The sequence below is a fragment of the Cygnus olor genome, chromosome Z (genome assembly GCF_009769625.2).
Source record: "Cygnus olor isolate bCygOlo1 chromosome Z, bCygOlo1.pri.v2, whole genome shotgun sequence".
Classification (NCBI taxonomy): domain Eukaryota; kingdom Metazoa; phylum Chordata; class Aves; order Anseriformes; family Anatidae; genus Cygnus; species Cygnus olor.
The window spans coordinates 33402849-33427539 of record NC_049198.1 but is presented as its reverse complement, the minus strand read 5'-3'; the positions used below and the strand labels follow the sequence as shown (position 1 = coordinate 33427539).

The window sequence follows — 24691 nt, the reverse complement described above, 5'->3', positions numbered from 1 at the left end:
CTAGCCTGGCACGGCCCTCGGATTATTATCCGCTCTTGCTTGTACACGTGGGTAGCAACAAAGTTATGACAAGAAGTCCAAGGATGATTAACTCAGACTTCAGGGCCTTAGGCCAATTGGTAAAGAGATGGATGAGGAACACAGGGAGTATTCCTCTCTATCCCTCTCGTTGTAGGGAATGTTATTGAAAGAAACAGGTGGACCCAGCTTATCAGTATCTGGCAGGGTAATACAGAGCCGGCCAATGTTACGGCGAGGCCTCTCCCAGGATATTTATCTACAGTCTTGGGAATCTGGGGAGGCCCCAGTTGGCTGGAGAGTAGCAAACGTTACTCCAGTTTTCAAGAAGGCCAAGAAAGAAGAGCCCGATAGTTGCAGGCCTCTCGGTCTCTCTTTGGTGCGTTGTAAGACTAAGGAGAAGATTATTCTGGGAGTTACTGCAAAACACTTGAAAGACAATGCAGTCATTGGTCCAAACCAACATGAGTTCATGAAGGGCAAGTCATGCCTTACGAGCTTAATATCTGTTTCTGACCAGGTTATGCACCTGGCTGGATGAAGTTTAAGCAGTGGAAGCATGTTTTTTTTTCTGGATTTTGGCATAGCTTTTAATACCGTCTCTCACAATATCCTTCAGGACAAAATGCCCAGCTTTGCAGCTGGAGAAGAACATAATACAAGGGGTGAACAACTGGCTGAAGGGTCAGGCTCAAAGAGTGGCTGTAAAGAGGGTAACATCAGGTTGGTGGACAGTCCCCAGTGGTGTTCCCAGTAGGCGCTGCCCATTGTGTGCCCTGGGCGAGCCTGAGGAAGGCCTCAGCCTGCGAAAGGGAAGAACTGGCAGCTTGGAGAGGGCCAGTGTAAAAACATCACTTTGCACCAGACTGACAAACCACATCCCTCATCTCGTTTTTTGTTATCAGTTTTTATTCTTATTGGCAGAAGACATGTCTTCTGGCCAATGACTGGTAGCCGTTCCTCTCCCATGCACCTGCACCCGGTAAATGCAGGTGTATTCTGGATTTCCCCAGTTGCTCTGTATGACAATTTTGATGAACTGAAAGGCTCTGGGGATCTTCTGCAAAGAAAAAGGACAAAAAGATGTGTCACCCTTGAGGTGGAAGGAGCCAGAGCTGCCTCCAATCTCCTTCCTCGGCCAGCCAGGCCCTTGCTCCAGGACCAGCTCCTGCTCTGGCCAAGGAGGCAGGTTCTCGCTGCTTCTCCTCTCCCACCCAGGCCGCCAAGGCTCCCTGTGCCCAGGCAGAGCCAACAGCCAGCCTCTGAGAGTGCGGCAGGCAGCGGTGGAAGCCTGAAGCTCTCTGATCCTGGGGGAAGTGGGCAAGGACCCTGGAGAAAGTCCTAAGGCCAGGGCAAGGTGCTGGCTGCCCTCTTTGCTACCAGCACCTGCCCAGCATGTGCAGCCTGGGCTCTCCGGGCACGCACAGCAACAGGGACAGCCCAGCCCTCGCTCAGTTTCTGCTGCCCTGCCGCCCAATGCCCACCCTCCCTGCCCACCCTGTCTCTCTTGCATGGGCTGGGGCCCCTGCCCTGGGAGGGACCCTCCACACTCCTGCCACTGACTTGCTGCCAACACAGCGTTTCTGGAATGGCCTCCTGTCCACTCCCTCTGACTGTACCTGCAGAGGGAAGGTCTGCATAGGCTTCTTCTGCACGCCATAGGTGAATGCCCCGAGCAGAGTTTCAGCTTCTGTTTCCTCATCCACTCCCTGTGGAGGTAAAGCACAAGGCAGCAGGTCAGGCTCATGCCCGTAACAGCTTCCCCCGAGTGCATCCCAGCCCCTAGTGCCCAGCAGAGACTTACAGAGATGGTGAAATCTCGGGGGGCACTGCTGAATTTCCCAAGCTCTGAGTCCATCTCTGAAGTGTGGTGGATGGTGACCATGGCTGCTTGGATTTTTGCAGGCAACCTAATGACTACCTGTCCCTGAGACCCTTGGAAAGCCCAGCAGTTGCCCAGAGAAACATCCGGCTGAAAGCAGAGAGCAACAGCAGTGAATGGCTGGGCTGTGATGGGGCCCGCGCCACCACGCAGGCAGTGCCTGTGCCTGTGGGGGTCTCTCTCCTCTCTCTCCTGAGGGGAGGTGCCCCACAGCTTGCCCCCAGCTTTACAAGGGGGAGCAAACCGGCACTGTTGGTTTCTACTACCATACCTGCAGAACAGTGTCTGGAGTGTTTGGGGTACAAAGCAGCCAGAACAGCCTGCACAACCACATGCCGTCCCATGCGTATGTCTTTGAAGATCTTTGCAGGTCGATGGTGGCCCCTGAAGGGAGAAGAGAGCAGCTGACTGCTGGAGGCCCAGTTACACAAGACTGCTGGCTGTAAGCTATTTCTAAGGCTGCCTGACAGCACTGTTACCTGGGAGGTGTCCCAGGAAAGGAGGGGATGCTTGTGTCCTGTGATGGCATCTCTCTCAGAGCTGCCTAAAGCCAAGAGCTGTGGGCGCAGGCAGACAGCAAGCCCCCACATGCAGGCCAGCAGACTCCAGCCCAGGTGCCACCGATTGGCAATGGCAAAGGACGACCCGGCCACTGATTTTCGGTCCCCACGACAGCTTCATGCAGAGGAGAGAGTGACGGGCCAGCTGGGGCATGGCAGGAGCAGCAGCAAGGAGCCCCAGGGCATTATAGGGCTGAGCCAAGGGAGCTGCTTGGCCACAGTCAGGCTGTTGGGCCCCGTGATTTTGTCTCATCCCTTCCATATCAGAGGTCCGAGCCTGCAGTGCCTGTAGCTTCCTTTTGGGAGGGCCAAGCAGGAGCCTAGCGACATGAGACCTGCCTGCCTGTGTCAGTACCTGTGCTTTTCAGAGCCCAGTCAAGCATCTGTTTGGACTTTTTAAAAGAGTTCGTAGACACTGTGTCTCGCATGTCCTGAAGTTCCTGGGAAAGACAGAAGGGAACAAAGGAAACAACCACGTCAGCACCACGCAAAGGAAGACGTCCATGTCAGAAAATCCAAACAAGATTTGTCCCATGTGCTGCAAGGCTCGAAGTCTTCTGACAAGAGAGAACTTGGCAAGAACATTGGTGTCCGCAGCCACAGTGCGTGTGTGTGTCCAGGCCCCACAGTGCGTTCTCTGGCAGTCCTCCCTGACCTGGCTGACATTGCCTGGTCCAGCCTGGCCAGGAGAAGGGGCTTTAGGGCAAACAAGTGGCCCGTGGCAAGAGATGGGTGGCTGGGGTAAGCTGGAAAACCCCACCAGCAAACCCAGGAAAGGCTTTGTCAAGGGCTCTGCTCATCCAAAGCCTCTTCCCCAAAGTGTAGGATCACCTTTTTCAGGGAGCTGATCTCGTCAGTCAGCAGAGCCACCACCTCACTGTGCTCCTGGAGCATCTTCGCATTCTGATCCCGCAGCTGAGCAAGCCTGTTCCTGCAGATATGGGCAAAGCAGACCTTGTCAGGGAGCCACCAAGAGCCTCCAAGCTCAGGGATGAGCAGACACAGGTGCTCACAGCCTCTCTTCTTTTGCCAGCTTTCCAGTGCTTCCTTCCCTTCACCACCACTGTTAGCAAAAGAGAGGGAGGGAGGGGCCCAAGCCCTGGGTGCGAGTGGGTGTTGCCACGAGGCTGGCTGCCACAGCCCTACTGTATGAGGTGCAGGTGAGGAGAGGCCTCTTACATTGCGGCCACTACTTCGGGCAAACACTGCTCCAGCAGCACCTGAAAGAGAAAGGATCTCCATTGGAGCACCAGAGCCGCTGTGGCTTTCCAGAGCCAGCAGCTCTAGCACGGCATGGCAGAAGCTGCTGCTTCTCTGGCTCACTGCTTGGAAATGGAGGATGCAGCAGTTTGCCCAGCTGCCACCAGCAGAGCTCCACTCTGGGATTTTCTTCTCATCAACAGCAGTCACTGACCTTTTGCTCCTGCTGTTCCTGCCCCATTCTTGCCACACAAGCCCCAGAGAAGCCAACAACTGCAGACACATCACCGAGAGAGTTATTTCACTAGGGTTTCTAATGATCTCCGCAGCCATGCCCTCTCCTCCCACAGCAGTGGGGCGAGAAGATGCCCGAGGACACGACGAACTGGTGCAGAGAGAGGATGGGACACCAAGCAGGAACCCTCTCCCCAGGTTCTGCGCGGCCCTGGTCTGCATGCTCAGCACCCCACACCTGCTCCCCATTTTCCCTCTCCTGTTTGCAGGGAGAGAGCCCTCCACATCCTTCCTCCTCCACACCCCCATGGCGAAGCCTTGATTTAGACGTGTTCTAATTCCCAGGCAATGCCCACGTCTGGCCCTGCCTCCTGCTGTCTCCGCTTCCCCCGGCACACCTCTGAGCAAGGCTCTGCTGAAGCAGCCATGGCAGAGCAGTGCAGGAGCTGGGCGGTTTCCTGGCACGGCCCCCAGCCTGGCACTAGTTTCCAGGAGACACAAGGACCTTCTCCAGCCTACCCCCTTCACAGCTGAAAAACTTTCCTCTCCCCGTCTGTCTGTCTGTCTGTGTGCCTCTCTCTCACACACACTCTGATCATGCCAGCGAGGTGGGAAGGCCATACAGCCTCCCCTCCACAGGCTTGCGTATGTCTGTATCAGCTGTGAGGCCAGGTGGGATCTGCATGTAGCTAGGATCTGGGGAGCTCCCTGAACCATGGAAGTGCGAGGCTGGAAGGGCCCCGTGGACCTCCAGCGCCTCTGCCTCATTCTGGGACACGCATCCTGTGCCTCTGTGCTACCGCTGGCAGTGCAGAAATACTCACTGAAAGAAGCCACAACTGTCAAGAGGATCGTGAAGAGCCTCTTCTTCTGCAGGGTGTTGCTTTGGCTGAAAACAGCGAGTCCTGGTGTTGCCAGTGCTCAAGGTTCGGGGCAGATACCTTCATGGGGAATTTTCTCTTACGAGTTGAGAAGCCACAGTCTTGGGGGTCAGCTGGTGACAGAGAGCTGCCAAAGCAGCCCCCCAAAGCAGCAGGCTTTCTGTCAGCCCCCGTCAGCACCACTGGCAGAGCTGGCCAAGAGAAAGTGCTCCACGAGCACCCTCAGAAAAGGAGATGACACAACTCCGAGAACATATGTGAGCCTCTTTGCCACTTACAGTGGGGTTCCCAAGGCCCAGAGCCCTTGCTCTGCCCACAGCACTCGTGGATTTCTGCGCTGTGTCCCCCTAGCCCCACATGAGGCTCTGTCTGTGCTACCCCCCAGCTGATGTCCCCACGACACAGCAACTCCCTCGTACCCATTCCTGGGGAGCTGGCTGGGCCCTGCTTCCTCCCCTGAGTGCTCCTCAGGGGTTCTTTGCTGCGGGGCTCTCAAACGCCTCTGTGACCTTGTCTCCATGGTGAAGCCTTCTGCTTGTGAAGTTCTTCCTGTTCAGCTACAGAAGCACACTCTGCCCAGGGCAAGGGCAGTCAGCAAGAAGGCCAACACTGATCGGCAGGAGGAGCGCGCCTGCCACGGGCACACAGCTGCCAGGACACCGCAAGCTCCTTTCAGCCGGGCAGTCACAGCCCACAGTGCCAGGCGTTGGCCAGTGGAGCTTTTAGTAGCAGCCAGCCCTGACCTCACAGAGGCCTTGTCTTGCATGGTGTGAGGTCATGGCTGTGCTGTCACAGCCAGGGCTACCAGGGGCAGGAGGTGGGGAGAAACACTGTGGCTTTCCTGACACAGCCCATCCGCGGCTGTTCCGAACCCCAAGCTGGGGAGCGCTGGGGACAGACAAGAGGCAGCGTGGTGCTGCCGGCAGTCATCACGTCCAGGTCCTCGAGGCCCTGGGTGTGTGCAGGATTTGCTGCTCCACCTAGATCCACACAAGTCCATGGGTCCGAATGGGATTCATCCCAGGTGCTCAGAGAGCTGGCTGACGTCATCAAAGAGGCTGGCAGATGTTGTGCCAATTTTCAAGAAGGGCAAGAAAGAAGAGCCTGGGAGCTGCAGGCCTGTCAGTCTCACGTCAGAGCCTGGTAAAATTACGGAGAAGATTATCCTGGGAGCTATTGAAGCACACCTGGGGGACAATGCAGTCATTGGTCCCAGACAGCATGGGTTGACGAGCGGTAGGTCCTGTTTAACAAATTTGATTTCCTTTTATGATAAGATCACCCATCTAGTCGCTCAAGGGAAGCCGGCTGGTGTGATCTTTTTGGATTTCAGTAAAGCTTTTGACACAGTTGCCCGTAGTCTCCTACTGGACAAAATGTCCAGCATACAGCTAGACAAAAACATCATATGATGGGTGAGCAGTTGGCTGACGGGCAGGGCTCAAAGGGTTATGGTAAGTGGGGCTACATCAGGCTGGTGGCAAGTCACCAGTGGGGTCCCCCTGGGCTCCATTTCATAAACTATTTGGATGTAGGACTAGAAGGTGTTTTGAGTAAATTTGCTGATGATACTAATCTGGGAGTTGTTGACTCTGTTGAGGGTGGAAAGGCCTTGCAGAGATCTGGGCAGACTGAAGAGCCAGGCAATCACCAACCACATGAAGTTTAACAAGAGCAAGTGCCGGGTCCTGCACCTGGGAAGTGGCAACCCTGGCTGTACGTACAGACTGGGCGACGAGATACTGGAGAGCAGCCCTGCAGACAGGGATCTGGGGGTTTTGGTCGATAGCAAGCTGAGTATGAACCAGCAGTGTGCCCTGGCAGCCAGGAGGGCCAACCGTATCCTGGGGTACATCAAGCACAGCATTGCTAGTCGGTCGAGGGAAGTGATTGTCCCGCTCTACTCTGCGCTGGTGCGGCCTCACCTTGAATACTGTGTGCAGTTCTGGGCACCACAGTACAAAAAGGACATGAAGCTGTCGGAGGATGTCCAGAGGAGGGCTATGAAGATGGTGAAGGGCCTAGAGGGGAAGACATAAGAGGAGTGGCTGAGATCACTTGGCCTGTTCAGTCTGTAAAAGAGGAGGGAGCCCTCATCGCAGTCTACAACCTCCTCACCAGGCGGAGCAGAGGAGCAGGCGCCGATCATTTCTCTTTAGTGACCAGCGATAGGACCCGAGGGAATGGTGTCAAGCTGTGACAGGGGAGGTTCAGGCTGCGTATCTGGAAAAGGTTCTTCACCAAAAGGGTTGTCATGCACTGGAACAGGCTCCCCAGGGATATAGTCACTGCACCAAGCCTTTTGGAGTTTAAGAAGCCTTTGGACTATGCTTTTAGTCATACGGTTTGAATTTTTGGGTAGACCAGTGTGGTGCCAGGAGTTGGACTTGATGATCCTTGTGAGTCCCTTCCAACTCTTGCCTTGACGCCTCCTTTCATGGAACTCAAATCCACCATCTTAAGGTCACTGTATCTAAGGCATCCTCTGCCACCTCGGCCTTCAGGCCCTAGAGGGCCTGCCACATTCTGGAGTTCCCTGCAACTGAGGGTCTGGGCAGCTCCTTCGGTCCTTGGGAGGTCCGTCTGGGCGGAGGTGTCTGCCTGGGGAGGGAGCTCTGGCCCCTCTGTCTGCGTTTCAGCTCGGCCTGGCAGTTGCAGTGGCTGGACGCCATTTGGCTTCCAGCAGAAGGCTGCTGCTTGTTGCCCCAGAGCAGAAACAAGTGGCCCACCTGCCGCCCTCTCGTGTTGTCTGCTGGTGCTGTGACACTCCCTGGCTGACGTGTCATGGCCTGTTTGCCCTCCTTGGTTGCCGCACTCCCTAGTGGCTGCCTTTGTACATGTGGTGGCGGGGTGGCCCAGACACGGCTCCTGGCCTTGCCCAAGCCCTGGCAGCATGAGGACTGGAGGAAAGCAAATGTCACTCCAGTCATCAAAAAGGGCGAGAAGGAGGAGCCGGGTAACTACAGACCAGTCAGCTTCACCTCCATCCCTGGTAAGGTGATGGAACAACCTATCCTTGGCGCTGTCTCTAGTCATATCAAGGATAAAAGGGTCGTTAGGGGCAGTCAACATGGCTTCACCAAGGGGAAGTGTCTGTGCTACCCCCCAGCTGATGTCCCCATGACACAGCAACCCTCTCGTACGCATTCCCAGGGAGCTGGCTGGGCGCTGCTTCCTCCCCTGATTGGTGCTGGGGAGCTCCTGTCTCTCATGGGGCTCTCAAAAGCCCTTGTGACCTTGAAGCAGCTGTCACATGAGACAATGCTGATCCTGTGCCCCCTCTCCACAGACCAGAAGGCATTGACATGAGGGATAGTGGTGAATGGAAACAAGCCTCTGCTTGGGTCAGCAGGAGAAGCTCCTCCCTGTGTCCCTTGCCTGCACTATCCCCACCTTCATGAGGAAGCAGCAGCAGGTTGTTGTCAGAGGTGACTCCCATCTGAGGAGAACCCATGGAAAGGGCCTGATCAGCCGACCTGACCCAGCCTTCAGGGAAGCTTGCTGCCTCCCTGGGACTCGGGTAAAGGATGTTACCCGGAAACTCCCTAGCCTGGCACGGCCCTCGGATTATTATCCGCTCTTGCTTGTACACGTGGGTAGCAACAAAGTTATGACAAGAAGTCCAAGGATGATTAACTCAGACTTCAGGGCCTTAGGCCAATTGGTAAAGAGATGGATGAGGAACACAGGGAGTATTCCTCTCTATCCCTCTCGTTGTAGGGAATGTTATTGAAAGAAACAGGTGGACCCAGCTTATCAGTATCTGGCAGGGTAATACAGAGCCGGCCAATGTTACGGCGAGGCCTCTCCCAGGATATTTATCTACAGTCTTGGGAATCTGGGGAGGCCCCAGTTGGCTGGAGAGTAGCAAACGTTACTCCAGTTTTCAAGAAGGCCAAGAAAGAAGAGCCCGATAGTTGCAGGCCTCTCGGTCTCTCTTTGGTGCGTTGTAAGACTAAGGAGAAGATTATTCTGGGAGTTACTGCAAAACACTTGAAAGACAATGCAGTCATTGGTCCAAACCAACATGAGTTCATGAAGGGCAAGTCATGCCTTACGAGCTTAATATCTGTTTCTGACCAGGTTATGCACCTGGCTGGATGAAGTTTAAGCAGTGGAAGCGTGTTTTTTTTTCTGGATTTTGGCATAGCTTTTAATACCGTCTCTCACAATATCCTTCAGGACAAAATGCCCAGCTTTGCAGCTGGAGAAGAACATAATACAAGGGGTGAACAACTGGCTGAAGGGTCAGGCTCAAAGAGTGGCTGTAAAGAGGGTAACATCAGGTTGGTGGACAGTCCCCAGTGGTGTTCCCAGTAGGCGCTGCCCATTGTGTGCCCTGGGCGAGCCTGAGGAAGGCCTCAGCCTGCGAAAGGGAAGAACTGGCAGCTTGGAGAGGGCCAGTGTAAAAACATCACTTTGCACCAGACTGACAAACCACATCCCTCATCTCGTTTTTTGTTATCAGTTTTTATTCTTATTGGCAGAAGACATGTCTTCTGGCCAATGACTGGTAGCCGTTCCTCTCCCATGCACCTGCACCCGGTAAATGCAGGTGTATTCTGGATTTCCCCAGTTGCTCTGTATGACAATTTTGATGAACTGAAAGGCTCTGGGGATCTTCTGCAAAGAAAAAGGACAAAAAGATGTGTCACCCTTGAGGTGGAAGGAGCCAGAGCTGCCTCCAATCTCCTTCCTCGGCCAGCCAGGCCCTTGCTCCAGGACCAGCTCCTGCTCTGGCCAAGGAGGCAGGTTCTCGCTGCTTCTCCTCTCCCACCCAGGCCGCCAAGGCTCCCTGTGCCCAGGCAGAGCCAACAGCCAGCCTCTGAGAGTGCGGCAGGCAGCGGTGGAAGCCTGAAGCTCTCTGATCCTGGGGGAAGTGGGCAAGGACCCTGGAGAAAGTCCTAAGGCCAGGGCAAGGTGCTGGCTGCCCTCTTTGCTACCAGCACCTGCCCAGCATGTGCAGCCTGGGCTCTCCGGGCACGCACAGCAACAGGGACAGCCCAGCCCTCGCTCAGTTTCTGCTGCCCTGCCGCCCAATGCCCACCCTCCCTGCCCACCCTGTCTCTCTTGCATGGGCTGGGGCCCCTGCCCTGGGAGGGACCCTCCACACTCCTGCCACTGACTTGCTGCCAACACAGCGTTTCTGGAATGGCCTCCTGTCCACTCCCTCTGACTGTACCTGCAGAGGGAAGGTCTGCATAGGCTTCTTCTGCACGCCATAGGTGAATGCCCCGAGCAGAGTTTCAGCTTCTGTTTCCTCATCCACTCCCTGTGGAGGTAAAGCACAGGGCAGCAGGTCAGGCTCATGCCCGTAACAGCTTCCCCCGAGTGCATCCCAGCCCCTAGTGCCCAGCAGAGACTTACAGAGATGGTGAAATCTCGGGGGGCACTGCTGAATTTCCCAAGCTCTGAGTCCATCTCTGAAGTGTGGTGGATGGTGACCATGGCTGCTTGGATTTTTGCAGGCAACCTAATGACTACCTGTCCCTGAGACCCTTGGAAAGCCCAGCAGTTGCCCAGAGAAACATCCGGCTGAAAGCAGAGAGCAACAGCAGTGAATGGCTGGGCTGTGATGGGGCCCGCGCCACCACGCAGGCAGTGCCTGTGCCTGTGGGGGTCTCTCTCCTCTCTCTCCTGAGGGGAGGTGCCCCACAGCTTGCCCCCAGCTTTACAAGGGGGAGCAAACCGGCACTGTTGGTTTCTACTACCATACCTGCAGAACAGTGTCTGGAGTGTTTGGGGTACAAAGCAGCCAGAACAGCCTGCACAACCACATGCCGTCCCATGCGTATGTCTTTGAAGATCTTTGCAGGTCGATGGTGGCCCTGAAGGGAGAAGAGAGCAGCTGACTGCTGGAGGCCCAGTTACACAAGACTGCTGGCTGTAAGCTATTTCTAAGGCTGCCTGACAGCACTGTTACCTGGGAGGTGTCCCAGGAAAGGAGGGGATGCTTGTGTCCTGTGATGGCATCTCTCTCAGAGCTGCCTAAAGCCAAGAGCTGTGGGCGCAGGCAGACAGCAAGCCCCCACATGCAGGCCAGCAGACTCCAGCCCAGGTGCCACCGATTGGCAATGGCAAAGGACGACCCGGCCACTGATTTTCGGTCCCCACGACAGCTTCATGCAGAGGAGAGAGTGACGGGCCAGCTGGGGCATGGCAGGAGCAGCAGCAAGGAGCCCCAGGGCATTATAGGGCTGAGCCAAGGGAGCTGCTTGGCCACAGTCAGGCTGTTGGGCCCCGTGATTTTGTCTCATCCCTTCCATATCAGAGGTCCGAGCCTGCAGTGCCTGTAGCTTCCTTTTGGGAGGGCCAAGCAGGAGCCTAGCGACATGAGACCTGCCTGCCTGTGTCAGTACCTGTGCTTTTCAGAGCCCAGTCAAGCATCTGTTTGGACTTTTTAAAAGAGTTCGTAGACACTGTGTCTCGCATGTCCTGAAGTTCCTGGGAAAGACAGAAGGGAACAAAGGAAACAACCACGTCAGCACCACGCAAAGGAAGACGTCCATGTCAGAAAATCCAAACAAGATTTGTCCCATGTGCTGCAAGGCTCGAAGTCTTCTGACAAGAGAGAACTTGGCAAGAACATTGGTGTCCGCAGCCACAGTGCGTGTGTGTGTCCAGGCCCCACAGTGCGTTCTCTGGCAGTCCTCCCTGACCTGGCTGACATTGCCTGGTCCAGCCTGGCCAGGAGAAGGGGCTTTAGGGCAAACAACTGGCCCGTGGCAAGAGATGGGTGGCTGGGGTAAGCTGGAAAACCCCACCAGCAAACCCAGGAAAGGCTTTGTCAAGGGCTCTGCTCATCCAAAGCCTCTTCCCCAAAGTGTAGGATCACCTTTTTCAGGGAGCTGATCTCGTCAGTCAGCAGAGCCACCACCTCACTGTGCTCCTGGAGCATCTTCGCATTCTGATCCCGCAGCTGAGCAAGCCTGTTCCTGCAGATATGGGCAAAGCAGACCTTGTCAGGGAGCCACCAAGAGCCTCCAAGCTCAGGGATGAGCAGACACAGGTGCTCACAGCCTCTCTTCTTTTGCCAGCTTTCCAGTGCTTCCTTCCCTTCACCACCACTGTTAGCAAAAGAGAGGGAGGGAGGGGCCCAAGCCCTGGGTGCGAGTGGGTGTTGCCACGAGGCTGGCTGCCACAGCCCTACTGTATGAGGTGCAGGTGAGGAGAGGCCTCTTACATTGCGGCCACTACTTCGGGCAAACACTGCTCCAGCAGCACCTGAAAGAGAAAGGATCTCCATTGGAGCACCAGAGCCGCTGTGGCTTTCCAGAGCCAGCAGCTCTAGCACGGCATGGCAGAAGCTGCTGCTTCTCTGGCTCACTGCTTGGAAGTGGAGGATGCAGCAGTTTGCCCAGCTGCCACCAGCAGAGCTCCACTCTGGGATTTTCTTCTCATCAACAGCAGTCACTGACCTTTTGCTCCTGCTGTTCCTGCCCCATTCTTGCCACACAAGCCCCAGAGAAGCCAACAACTGCAGACACATCACCGAGAGAGTTATTTCACTAGGGTTTCTAATGATCTCCGCAGCCATGCCCTCTCCTCCCACAGCAGTGGGGCGAGAAGATGCCCGAGGACACGACGAACTGGTGCAGAGAGAGGATGGGACACCAAGCAGGAACCCTCTCCCCAGGTTCTGCGCGGCCCTGGTCTGCATGCTCAGCACCCCACACCTGCTCCCCATTTTCCCTCTCCTGTTTGCAGGGAGAGAGCCCTCCACATCCTTCCTCCTCCACACCCCCATGGCGAAGCCTTGATTTAGACGTGTTCTAATTCCCAGGCAATGCCCACGTCTGGCCCTGCCTCCTGCTGTCTCCGCTTCCCCCGGCACACCTCTGAGCAAGGCTCTGCTGAAGCAGCCATGGCAGAGCAGTGCAGGAGCTGGGCGGTTTCCTGGCACGGCCCCCAGCCTGGCACTAGTTTCCAGGAGACACAAGGACCTTCTCCAGCCTACCCCTTCACAGCTGAAAAACTTTCCTCTCCCCGTCTGTCTGTCTGTCTGTGTGCCTCTCTCTCACACACACTCTGATCATGCCAGCGAGGTGGGAAGGCCATACAGCCTCCCCTCCACAGGCTTGCGTATGTCTGTATCAGCTGTGAGGCCAGGTGGGATCTGCATGTAGCTAGGATCTGGGGAGCTCCCTGAACCATGGAAGTGCGAGGCTGGAAGGGCCCCGTGGACCTCCAGCGCCTCTGCCTCATTCTGGGACACGCATCCTGTGCCTCTGTGCTACCGCTGGCAGTGCAGAAATACTCACTGAAAGAAGCCACAACTGTCAAGAGGATCGTGAAGAGCCTCTTCTTCTGCAGGGTGTTGCTTTGGCTGAAAAACAGCGAGTCCTGGTGTTGCCAGTGCTCAAGGTTCGGGGCAGATACCTTCATGGGGAATTTTCTCTTACGAGTTGAGAAGCCACAGTCTTGGGGGTCAGCTGGTGACAGAGAGCTGCCAAAGCAGCCCCCCAAAGCAGCAGGCTTTCTGTCAGCCCCCGTCAGCACCACTGGCAGAGCTGGCCAAGAGAAAGTGCTCCACGAGCACCCTCAGAAAAGGAGATGACACAACTCCGAGAACATATGTGAGCCTCTTTGCCACTTACAGTGGGGTTCCCAAGGCCCAGAGCCCTTGCTCTGCCCACAGCACTCGTGGATTTCTGCGCTGTGTCCCCCTAGCCCCACATGAGGCTCTGTCTGTGCTACCCCCCAGCTGATGTCCCCACGACACAGCAACTCCCTCGTACCCATTCCTGGGGAGCTGGCTGGGCCCTGCTTCCTCCCCTGAGTGCTCCTCAGGGGTTCTTTGCTGCGGGGCTCTCAAACGCCTCTGTGACCTTGTCTCCATGGTGAAGCCTTCTGCTTGTGAAGTTCTTCCTGTTCAGCTACAGAAGCACACTCTGCCCAGGGCAAGGGCAGTCAGCAAGAAGGCCAACACTGATCGGCAGGAGGAGCGCGCCTGCCACGGGCACACAGCTGCCAGGACACCGCAAGCTCCTTTCAGCCGGGCAGTCACAGCCCACAGTGCCAGGCGTTGGCCAGTGGAGCTTTTAGTAGCAGCCAGCCCTGACCTCACAGAGGCCTTGTCTTGCATGGTGTGAGGTCATGGCTGTGCTGTCACAGCCAGGGCTACCAGGGGCAGGAGGTGGGGAGAAACACTGTGGCTTTCCTGACACAGCCCATCCGCGGCTGTTCCGAACCCCAAGCTGGGGAGCGCTGGGGACAGACAAGAGGCAGCGTGGTGCTGCCGGCAGTCATCACGTCCAGGTCCTCGAGGCCCTGGGTGTGTGCAGGATTTGCTGCTCCACCTAGATCCACACAAGTCCATGGGTCCGAATGGGATTCATCCCAGGTGCTCAGAGAGCTGGCTGACGTCATCAAAGAGGCTGGCAGATGTTGTGCCAATTTTCAAGAAGGGCAAGAAAGAAGAGCCTGGGAGCTGCAGGCCTGTCAGTCTCACGTCAGAGCCTGGTAAAATTACGGAGAAGATTATCCTGGGAGCTATTGAAGCACACCTGGGGGACAATGCAGTCATTGGTCCCAGACAGCATGGGTTGACGAGCGGTAGGTCCTGTTTAACAAATTTGATTTCCTTTTATGATAAGATCACCCATCTAGTCGCTCAAGGGAAGCCGGCTGGTGTGATCTTTTTGGATTTCAGTAAAGCTTTTGACACAGTTTCCCGTAGTCTCCTACTGGACAAAATGTCCAGCATACAGCTAGACAAAAACATCATATGATGGGTGAGCAGTTGGCTGACGGGCAGGGCTCAAAGGGTTATGGTAAGTGGGGCTACATCAGGCTGGTGGCAAGTCACCAGTGGGGTCCCCCTGGGCTCCATTTCATAAACTATTTGGATGTAGGACTAGAAGGTGTTTTGAGTAAATTTGCTGATGATACTAATCTGGGAGTTGTTGACTCTGTTGAGGGTGGAAAGGCCTTGCAGAGATCTGGGCAGACTGAAGAGCCAGGCAATCACCAACCACATGAAGTTTAACAAGAGCAAGTGCCGGGTCCTGCACCTGGGAAGTGGCAACCCTGGCTGTACGTACAGACTGGGCGACGAGATACTGGAGAGCAGCCCTGCAGACAGGGATCTGGGGGTTTTGGTCGATAGCAAGCTGAGTATGAACCAGCAGTGTGCCCTGGCAGCCAGGAGGGCCAACCGTATCCTGGGGTACATCAAGCACAGCATTGCTAGTCGGTCGAGGGAAGTGATCGTCCCGCTCTACTCTGCGCTGGTGCGGCCTCACCTTGAATACTGTGTGCAGTTCTGGGCACCACAGTACAAAAAGGACATGAAGCTGTCGGAGGATGTCCAGAGGAGGGCTATGAAGATGGTGAAGGGCCTAGAGGGGAAGACATAAGAGGAGTGGCTGAGATCACTTGGCCTGTTCAGTCTGTAAAAGAGGAGGGAGCCCTCATCGCAGTCTACAACCTCCTCACCAGGCGGAGCGGAGGAGCAGGCGCCGATCATTTCTCTTTAGTGACCAGCGATAGGACCCGAGGGAATGGTGTCAAGCTGTGACAGGGGAGGTTCAGGCTGCGTATCTGGAAAAGGTTCTTCACCAAAAGGGTTGTCATGCACTGGAACAGGCTCCCCAGGGATATAGTCACTGCACCAAGCCTTTTGGAGTTTAAGAAGCCTTTGGACTATGCTTTTAGTCATACGGTTTGAATTTTTGGGTAGACCAGTGTGGTGCCAGGAGTTGGACTTGATGATCCTTGTGAGTCCCTTCCAACTCTTGCCTTGACGCCTCCTTTCATGGAACTCAAATCCACCATCTTAAGGTCACTGTATCTAAGGCATCCTCTGCCACCTCGGCCTTCAGGCCCTAGAGGGCCTGCCACATTCTGGAGTTCCCTGCAACTGAGGGTCTGGGCAGCTCCTTCGGTCCTTGGGAGGTCCGTCTGGGCGGAGGTGTCTGCCTGGGGAGGGAGCTCTGGCCCCTCTGTCTGCGTTTCAGCTCGGCCTGGCAGTTGCAGTGGCTGGACGCCATTTGGCTTCCAGCAGAAGGCTGCTGCTTGTTGCCCCAGAGCAGAAACAAGTGGCCCACCTGCCGCCCTCTCGTGTTGTCTGCTGGTGCTGTGACACTCCCTGGCTGACGTGTCATGGCCTGTTTGCCCTCCTTGGTTGCCGCACTCCCTAGTGGCTGCCTTTGTACATGTGGTGGCGGGGTGGCCCAGACACGGCTCCTGGCCTTGCCCAAGCCCTGGCAGCATGAGGACTGGAGGAAAGCAAATGTCACTCCAGTCATCAAAAAGGGCGAGAAGGAGGAGCCGGGTAACTACAGACCAGTCAGCTTCACCTCCATCCCTGGTAAGGTGATGGAACAACCTATCCTTGGCGCTGTCTCTAGTCATATCAAGGATAAAAGGGTCGTTAGGGGCAGTCAACATGGCTTCACCAAGGGGAAGTGTCTGTGCTACCCCCCAGCTGATGTCCCCATGACACAGCAACCCTCTCGTACGCATTCCCAGGGAGCTGGCTGGGCGCTGCTTCCTCCCCTGATTGGTGCTGGGGAGCTCCTGTCTCTCATGGGGCTCTCAAAAGCCCTTGTGACCTTGAAGCAGCTGTCACATGAGACAATGCTGATCCTGTGCCCCCTCTCCACAGACCAGAAGGCATTGACATGAGGGATAGTGGTGAATGGAAACAAGCCTCTGCTTGGGTCAGCAGGAGAAGCTCCTCCCTGTGTCCCTTGCCTGCACTATCCCCACCTTCATGAGGAAGCAGCAGCAGGTTGTTGTCAGAGGTGACTCCCATCTGAGGAGAACCCATGGAAAGGGCCTGATCAGCCGACCTGACCCAGCCTTCAGGGAAGCTTGCTGCCTCCCTGGGACTCGGGTAAAGGATGTTACCCGGAAACTCCCTAGCCTGGCACGGCCCTCGGATTATTATCCGCTCTTGCTTGTACACGTGGGTAGCAACAAAGTTATGACAAGAAGTCCAAGGATGATTAACTCAGACTTCAGGGCCTTAGGCCAATTGGTAAAGAGATGGATGAGGAACACAGGGAGTATTCCTCTCTATCCCTCTCGTTGTAGGGAATGTTATTGAAAGAAACAGGTGGACCCAGCTTATCAGTATCTGGCAGGGTAATACAGAGCCGGCCAATGTTACGGCGAGGCCTCTCCCAGGATATTTATCTACAGTCTTGGGAATCTGGGGAGGCCCCAGTTGGCTGGAGAGTAGCAAACGTTACTCCAGTTTTCAAGAAGGCCAAGAAAGAAGAGCCCGATAGTTGCAGGCCTCTCGGTCTCTCTTTGGTGCGTTGTAAGACTAAGGAGAAGATTATTCTGGGAGTTACTGCAAAACACTTGAAAGACAATGCAGTCATTGGTCCAAACCAACATGAGTTCATGAAGGGCAAGTCATGCCTTACGAGCTTAATATCTGTTTCTGACCAGGTTATGCACCTGGCTGGATGAAGTTTAAGCAGTGGAAGCGTGTTTTTTTTTCTGGATTTTGGCATAGCTTTTAATACCGTCTCTCACAATATCCTTCAGGACAAAATGCCCAGCTTTGCAGCTGGAGAAGAACATAATACAAGGGGTGAACAACTGGCTGAAGGGTCAGGCTCAAAGAGTGGCTGTAAAGAGGGTAACATCAGGTTGGTGGACAGTCCCCAGTGGTGTTCCCAGTAGGCGCTGCCCATTGTGTGCCCTGGGCGAGCCTGAGGAAGGCCTCAGCCTGCGAAAGGGAAGAACTGGCAGCTTGGAGAGGGCCAGTGTAAAAACATCACTTTGCACCAGACTGACAAACCACATCCCTCATCTCGTTTTTTGTTATCAGTTTTTATTCTTATTGGCAGAAGACATGTCTTCTGGCCAATGACTGGTAGCCGTTCCTCTCCCATGCACCTGCACCCGGTAAATGCAGGTGTATTCTGGATTTCCCCAGTTGCTCTGTATGACAATTTTGATGAACTGAAAGGCTCTGGGGATCTTCTGCAAAGAAAAAGGACAAAAAGATGTGTCACCCTTGAGGTGGAAGGAGCCAGAGCTGCCTCCAATCTCCTTCCTCGGCCAGCCAGGCCCTTGCTCCAGGACCAGCTCCTGCTCTGGCCAAGGAGGCAGGTTCTCGCTGCTTCTCCTCTCCCACCCAGGCCGCCAAGGCTCCCTGTGCCCAGGCAAAGCCAACAGCCAGCCTCTGAGAGTGCGGCAGGCAGCGGTGGAAGCCTGAAGCTCTCTGATCCTGGGGGAAGTGGGCAAGGACCCTGGAGAAAGTCCTGAGGCCAGGGCAAGGTGCTGGCTGCCCTCTTTGCTACCAGCACCTGCCCAGCATGTGCAGCCTGGGCTCTCCGGGCACGCACAGCAACAGGGACAGCCCAGCCCTCGCTCAGTTTCTGCTGCCCTGCCGCCCAATGCCCACCCTCCCTGCCCACCCTGTCTCTCTTGCATGGGCTGGGGCCCCTGCCCTGGGAGGGACCCTCCACACTCCTGCCACTGACTTGCTGCCAACACAGCGTTTCTGGAATGGCCTCCTGTCCACTCCCTCTGACTGTACCTGCAGAGGGAAGGTCTGCATAGGCTTCTTCTGCACGCCATAGGTGAATGCCCCGAGCAGAGTTTCAGCTTCTGTTTCCTCATCCACTCCCTGTGGAGGTAAAGCACAGGGCAGCAGGTCAGGCTCATGCCCGTAACAGCTTCCCCCGAGTGCATCCCAGCCCCTAGTGCCCAGCAGAGACTTACAGAGATGGTGAAATCTCGGGGGGCACTGCTGAATTTCCCAAGCTCTGAGTCCATCTCTGAAGTGTGGTGGATGGTGACCATGGCTGCTTGGATTTTTGCAGGCAACCTAATGACTACCTGTCCCTGAGACCCTTGGAAAGCCCAGCAGTTGCCCAGAGAAACATCCGGCTGAAAGCAGAGAGCAACAGCAGTGAATGGCTGGGCTGTGATGGGGCCCGCGCCACCACGCAGGCAGTGCCTGTGCCTGTGGGGGTCTCTCTCCTCTCTCTCCTGAGGGGAGGTGCCCCACAGCTTGCCCCCAGCTTTACAAGGGGGAGCAAACCGGCACTGTTGGTTTCTACTACCATACCTGCAGAACAGTGTCTGGAGTGTTTGGGGTACAAAGCAGCCAGAACAGCCTGCACAACCACATGCCGTCCCATGCGTATGTCTTTGAAGATCTTTGCAGGTCGATGGTGGCCCCTGAAGGGAGAAGAGAGCAGCTGACTGCTGGAGGCCCAGTTACACAAGACTGCTGGCTGTAAGCTATTTCTAAGGCTGCCTGACAGCACTGTTACCTGGGAGGTGTCCCAGGAAAGGAGGGGATGCTTGTGTCCTGTGATGGCATCTCTCTCAGAGCTGCCTAAAGCCAAGAGCTGTGGGCGCAGGCAGACAGCAAGCCCCCACATGCAGGCCAGCAGACTCCAGCCCAGGTGCCACCGATTGGCAATGGCAAAGGACGACCCGGCCACTGATTTTCGGTCCCCACGACAGCTTCATGCAGAGGAGAGAGTGACGGGCCAGCTGGGGCATGGCAGGAGCAGCAGCAAGGAGCCCCAGGGCATTATAGGGCTGAGCCAAGGGAGCTGCTTGGCCACAGTCAGGCTGTTGGGCCCCGTGATTTTGTCTCATCCCTTCCATATCAGAGGTCCGAGCCTGCAGTGCCTGTAGCTTCCTTTTGGGAGGGCCAAGCAGGAGCCTAGCGACATGAGACCTGCCTGCCTGTGTCAGTACCTGTGCTTTTCAGAGCCCAGTCAAGCATCTGTTTGGACTTTTTAAAAGAGTTCGTAGACACTGTGTCTCGCATGTCCTGAAGTTCCTGGGAAAGACAGAAGGGAACAAAGGAAACAACCACGTCAGCACCACGCAAAGGAAGACGTCCATGTCAGAAAATCCAAACAAGATTTGTCCCATGTGCTGCAAGGCTCGAAGTCTTCTGACAAGAGAGAACTTGGCAAGAACATTGGTGTCCGCAGCCACAGTGCGTGTGTGTGTCCAGGCCCCACAGTGCGTTCTCTGGCAGTCCTCCCTGACCTGGCTGACATTGCCTGGTCCAGCCTGGCCAGGAGAAGGGGCTTTAGGGCAAACAACTGGCCCGTGGCAAGAGATGGGTGGCTGGGGTAAGCTGGAAAACCCCACCAGCAAACCCAGGAAAGGCTTTGTCAAGGGCTCTGCTCATCCAAAGCCTCTTCCCCAAAGTGTAGGATCACCTTTTTCAGGGAGCTGATCTCGTCAGTCAGCAGAGCCACCACCTCACTGTGCTCCTGGAGCATCTTCGCATTCTGATCCCGCAGCTGAGCAAGCCTGTTCCTGCAGATATGGGCAAAGCAGACCTTGTCAGGGAGCCACCAAGAGCCTCCAAGCTCAGGGATGAGCAGACACAGGTGCTCACAGCCTCTCTTCTTTTGCCAGCTTTCCAGTGCTTCCTTCCCTTCACCACCACTGTTAGCAAAAGAGAGGGAGGGAGGGGCCCAAGCCCTGGGTGCGAGTGGGTGTTGCCACGAGGCTGGCTGCCACAGCCCTACTGTATGAGGTGCAGGTGAGGAGAGGCCTCTTACATTGCGGCCACTACTTCGGGCAAACACTGCTCCAGCAGCACCTGAAAGAGTAAGGATCTCCATTGGAGCACCAGAGCCGCTGTGGCTTTCCAGAGCCAGCAGCTCTAGCACGGCATGGCAGAAGCTGCTGCTTCTCTGGCTCACTGCTTGGAAGTGGAGGATGCAGCAGTTTGCCCAGCTGCCACCAGCAGAGCTCCACTCTGGGATTTTCTTCTCATCAACAGCAGTCACTGACCTTTTGCTCCTGCTGTTCCTGCCCCATTCTTGCCACACAAGCCCCAGAGAAGCCAACAACTGCAGACACATCACCGAGAGAGTTATTTCACTAGGGTTTCTAATGATCTCCGCAGCCATGCCCTCTCCTCCCACAGCAGTGGGGCGAGAAGATGCCCGAGGACACGACGAACTGGTGCAGAGAGAGGATGGGACACCAAGCAGGAACCCTCTCCCCAGGTTCTGCACGGCCCTGGTCTGCATGCTCAGCACCCCACACCTGCTCCCCATTTTCCCTCTCCTGTTTGCAGGGAGAGAGCCCTCCACATCCTTCCTCCTCCACACCCCCATGGCGAAGCCTTGATTTAGACGTGTTCTAATTCCCAGGCAATGCCCACGTCTGGCCCTGCCTCCTGCTGTCTCCGCTTCCCCCGGCACACCTCTGAGCAAGGCTCTGCTGAAGCAGCCATGGCAGAGCAGTGCAGGAGCTGGGCGGTTTCCTGGCACGGCCCCCAGCCTGGCACTAGTTTCCAGGAGACACAAGGACCTTCTCCAGCCTACCCCCTTCACAGCTGAAAAACTTTCCTCTCCCCGTCTGTCTGTCTGTCTGTGTGCCTCTCTCTCACACACACTCTGATCATGCCAGCGAGGTGGGAAGGCCATACAGCCTCCCCTCCACAGGCTTGCGTATGTCTGTATCAGCTGTGAGGCCAGGTGGGATCTGCATGTAGCTAGGATCTGGGGAGCTCCCTGAACCATGGAAGTGCGAGGCTGGAAGGGCCCCGTGGACCTCCAGCGCCTCTGCCTCATTCTGGGACACGCATCCTGTGCCTCTGTGCTACCGCTGGCAGTGCAGAAATACTCACTGAAAGAAGCCACAACTGTCAAGAGGATCGTGAAGAGCCTCTTCTTCTGCAGGGTGTTGCTTTGGCTGAAAAACAGCGAGTCCTGGTGTTGCCAGTGCTCAAGGTTCGGGGCAGATACCTTCATGGGGAATTTTCTCTTACGAGTTGAGAAGCCACAGTCTTGGGGGTCAGCTGGTGACAGAGAGCTGCCAAAGCAGCCCCCCAAAGCAGCAGGCTTTCTGTCAGCCCCCGTCAGCACCACTGGCAGAGCTGGCCAAGAGAAAGTGCTCCACGAGCACCCTCAGAAAAGGAGATGACACAACTCCGAGAACATATGTGAGCCTCTTTGCCACTTACAGTGGGGTTCCCAAGGCCCAGAGCCCTTGCTCTGCCCACAGCACTCGTGGATTTCTGCGCTGTGTCCCCCCAGCCCCACATGAGGCTCTGTCTGTGCTACCCCCCAGCTGATGTCCCCACGACACAGCAACTCCCTCGTACCCATTCCTGGGGAGCTGGCTGGGCCCTGCTTCCTCCCCTGAGTGCTCCTCAGGGGTTCTTTGCTGCGGGGCTCTCAAACGCCTCTGTGACCTTGTCTCCATGGTGAAGCCTTCTGCTTGTGAAGTTCTTCCTGTTCAGCTACAGAAGCACACTCTGCCCAGGGCAAGGGCAGTCAGCAAGAAGGCCAACACTGATCGGCAGGAGGAGCGCGCCTGCCACGGGCACACAGCTGCCAGGACACCGCAAGCTCCTTTCAGCCGGGCAGTCACAGCCCACAGTGCCAGGCGTTGGCCAGTGGAGCTTTTAGTAGCAGCCAGCCCTGACCTCACAGAGGCCTTGTCTTGCATGGTGTGAGGTCATGGCTGTGCTGTCACAGCCAGGGCTACCAGGGGCAGGAGGTGGGGAGAAACACTGTGGCTTTCCTGACACAGCCCATCCGCGGCTGTTCCGAACCCCAAGCTGGGGAGCGCTGGGGACAGACAAGAGGCAGCGTGGTGCTGCCGGCAGTCATCACGTCCAGGTCCTCGAGGCCCTGGGTGTGTGCAGGATTTGCTGCTCCACCTAGATCCACACAAGTCCATGGGTCCGAATGGGATTCATCCCAGGTGCTCAGAGAGCTGGCTGACGTCATCAAAGAGGCTGGCAGATGTTGTGCCAATTTTCAAGAAGGGCAAGAAAGAAGAGCCTGGGAGCTGCAGGCCTGTCAGTCTCACGTCAGAGCCTGGTAAAATTACGGAGAAGATTATCCTGGGAGCTATTGAAGCACACCTGGGGGACAATGCAGTCATTGGTCCCAGACAGCATGGGTTGACGAGCGGTAGGTCCTGTTTAACAAATTTGATTTCCTTTTATGATAAGATCACCCATCTAGTCGCTCAAGGGAAGCCGGCTGGTGTGATCTTTTTGGATTTCAGTAAAGCTTTTGACACAGTTTCCCGTAGTCTCCTACTGGACAAAATGTCCAGCATACAGCTAGACAAAAACATCATATGATGGGTGAGCAGTTGGCTGACGGGCAGGGCTCAAAGGGTTATGGTAAGTGGGGCTACATCAGGCTGGTGGCAAGTCACCAGTGGGGTCCCCCTGGGCTCCATTTCATAAACTATTTGGATGTAGGACTAGAAGGTGTTTTGAGTAAATTTGCTGATGATACTAATCTGGGAGTTGTTGACTCTGTTGAGGGTGGAAAGGCCTTGCAGAGATCTGGGCAGACTGAAGAGCCAGGCAATCACCAACCACATGAAGTTTAACAAGAGCAAGTGCCGGGTCCTGCACCTGGGAAGTGGCAACCCTGGCTGTACGTACAGACTGGGCGACGAGATACTGGAGAGCAGCCCTGCAGACAGGGATCTGGGGGTTTTGGTCGATAGCAAGCTGAGTATGAACCGGCAGTGTGCCCTGGCAGCCAGGAGGGCCAACCGTATCCTGGGGTACATCAAGCACAGCATTGCTAGTCGGTCGAGGGAAGTGATTGTCCCGCTCTACTCTGCGCTGGTGCGGCCTCACCTTGAATACTGTGTGCAGTTCTGGGCACCACAGTACAAAAAGGACATGAAGCTGTCGGAGGATGTCCAGAGGAGGGCTATGAAGATGGTGAAGGGCCTAGAGGGGAAGACATAAGAGGAGTGGCTGAGATCACTTGGCCTGTTCAGTCTGTAAAAGAGGAGGGAGCCCTCATCGCAGTCTACAACCTCCTCACCAGGCGGAGCGGAGGAGCAGGCGCCGATCATTTCTCTTTAGTGACCAGCGATAGGACCCGAGGGAATGGTGTCAAGCTGTGACAGGGGAGGTTCAGGCTGCGTATCTGGAAAAGGTTCTTCACCAAAAGGGTTGTCATGCACTGGAACAGGCTCCCCAGGGATATAGTCACTGCACCAAGCCTTTTGGAGTTTAAGAAGCCTTTGGACTATGCTTTTAGTCATACGGTTTGAATTTTTGGGTAGACCAGTGTGGTGCCAGGAGTTGGACTTGATGATCCTTGTGAGTCCCTTCCAACTCTTGCCTTGACGCCTCCTTTCATGGAACTCAAATCCACCATCTTAAGGTCACTGTATCTAAGGCATCCTCTGCCACCTCGGCCTTCAGGCCCTAGAGGGCCTGCCACATTCTGGAGTTCCCTGCAACTGAGGGTCTGGGCAGCTCCTTCGGTCCTTGGGAGGTCCGTCTGGGCGGAGGTGTCTGCCTGGGGAGGGAGCTCTGGCCCCTCTGTCTGCGTTTCAGCTCGGCCTGGCAGTTGCAGTGGCTGGACGCCATTGGCTTCCAGCAGAAGGCTGCTGCTTGTTGCCCCAGAGCAGAAACAAGTGGCCCACCTGCCGCCCTCTCGTGTTGTCTGCTGGTGCTGTGACACTCCCTGGCTGACGTGTCATGGCCTGTTTGCCCTCCTTGGTTGCCGCACTCCCTAGTGGCTGCCTTTGTACATGTGGTGGCGGGGTGGCCCAGACACGGCTCCTGGCCTTGCCCAAGCCCTGGCAGCATGAGGACTGGAGGAAAGCAAATGTCACTCCAGTCATCAAAAAGGGCGAGAAGGAGGAGCCGGGTAACTACAGACCAGTCAGCTTCACCTCCATCCCTGGTAAGGTGATGGAACAACCTATCCTTGGCGCTGTCTCTAGTCATATCAAGGATAAAAGGGTCGTTAGGGGCAGTCAACATGGCTTCACCAAGGGGAAGTGTCTGTGCTACCCCCCAGCTGATGTCCCCATGACACAGCAACCCTCTCGTACGCATTCCCAGGGAGCTGGCTGGGCGCTGCTTCCTCCCCTGATTGGTGCTGGGGAGCTCCTGTCTCTCATGGGGCTCTCAAAAGCCCTTGTGACCTTGAAGCAGCTGTCACATGAGACAATGCTGATCCTGTGCC

General features: G+C 55.8%; 3 protein-coding genes across 3 annotated transcripts; all 3 read right to left on the bottom strand.

Annotated features, from left to right (window-relative positions):
- Window positions 1–580: 580 nt before the first annotated feature.
- Window positions 581–5803, bottom strand: LOC121062250 (sperm-associated antigen 4 protein-like). Its single transcript, XM_040542010.1, has 10 exons — window positions 5195–5803; window positions 4719–4783; window positions 3875–3933; window positions 3640–3680; window positions 3292–3391; window positions 2816–2900; window positions 2172–2284; window positions 1823–1990; window positions 1638–1727; window positions 581–1078 (listed from the first exon to the last, which is right to left on the bottom strand). Exons 1-10 carry the CDS (start codon window positions 5293–5295, stop codon window positions 920–922), a joined length of 981 nt encoding a protein of 326 aa, XP_040397944.1. The 5' UTR covers window positions 5296–5803; the 3' UTR covers window positions 581–919.
- Window positions 5804–8817: 3014 nt separating this feature from the next.
- LOC121062221 (sperm-associated antigen 4 protein-like) lies at window positions 8818–10597 on the bottom strand. Its single transcript, XM_040541958.1, has 4 exons — window positions 10492–10597; window positions 10143–10310; window positions 9958–10047; window positions 8818–9398 (listed from the first exon to the last, which is right to left on the bottom strand). Exons 1-4 carry the CDS (start codon window positions 10552–10554, stop codon window positions 9240–9242), a joined length of 480 nt encoding a protein of 159 aa, XP_040397892.1. The 5' UTR covers window positions 10555–10597; the 3' UTR covers window positions 8818–9239.
- A 6539-nt stretch (window positions 10598–17136) lies between these two features.
- On the bottom strand, window positions 17137–22443 carry LOC121062213 (sperm-associated antigen 4 protein-like). Its single transcript, XM_040541950.1, has 10 exons — window positions 21835–22443; window positions 21358–21422; window positions 20514–20572; window positions 20279–20319; window positions 19931–20030; window positions 19455–19539; window positions 18811–18923; window positions 18462–18629; window positions 18277–18366; window positions 17137–17717 (listed from the first exon to the last, which is right to left on the bottom strand). The coding sequence occupies exons 1-10, from the start codon at window positions 21933–21935 to the stop codon at window positions 17559–17561; spliced, it is 981 nt and encodes a 326-aa protein (XP_040397884.1). The 5' UTR covers window positions 21936–22443; the 3' UTR covers window positions 17137–17558.
- Window positions 22444–24691: the final 2248 nt, after the last annotated feature.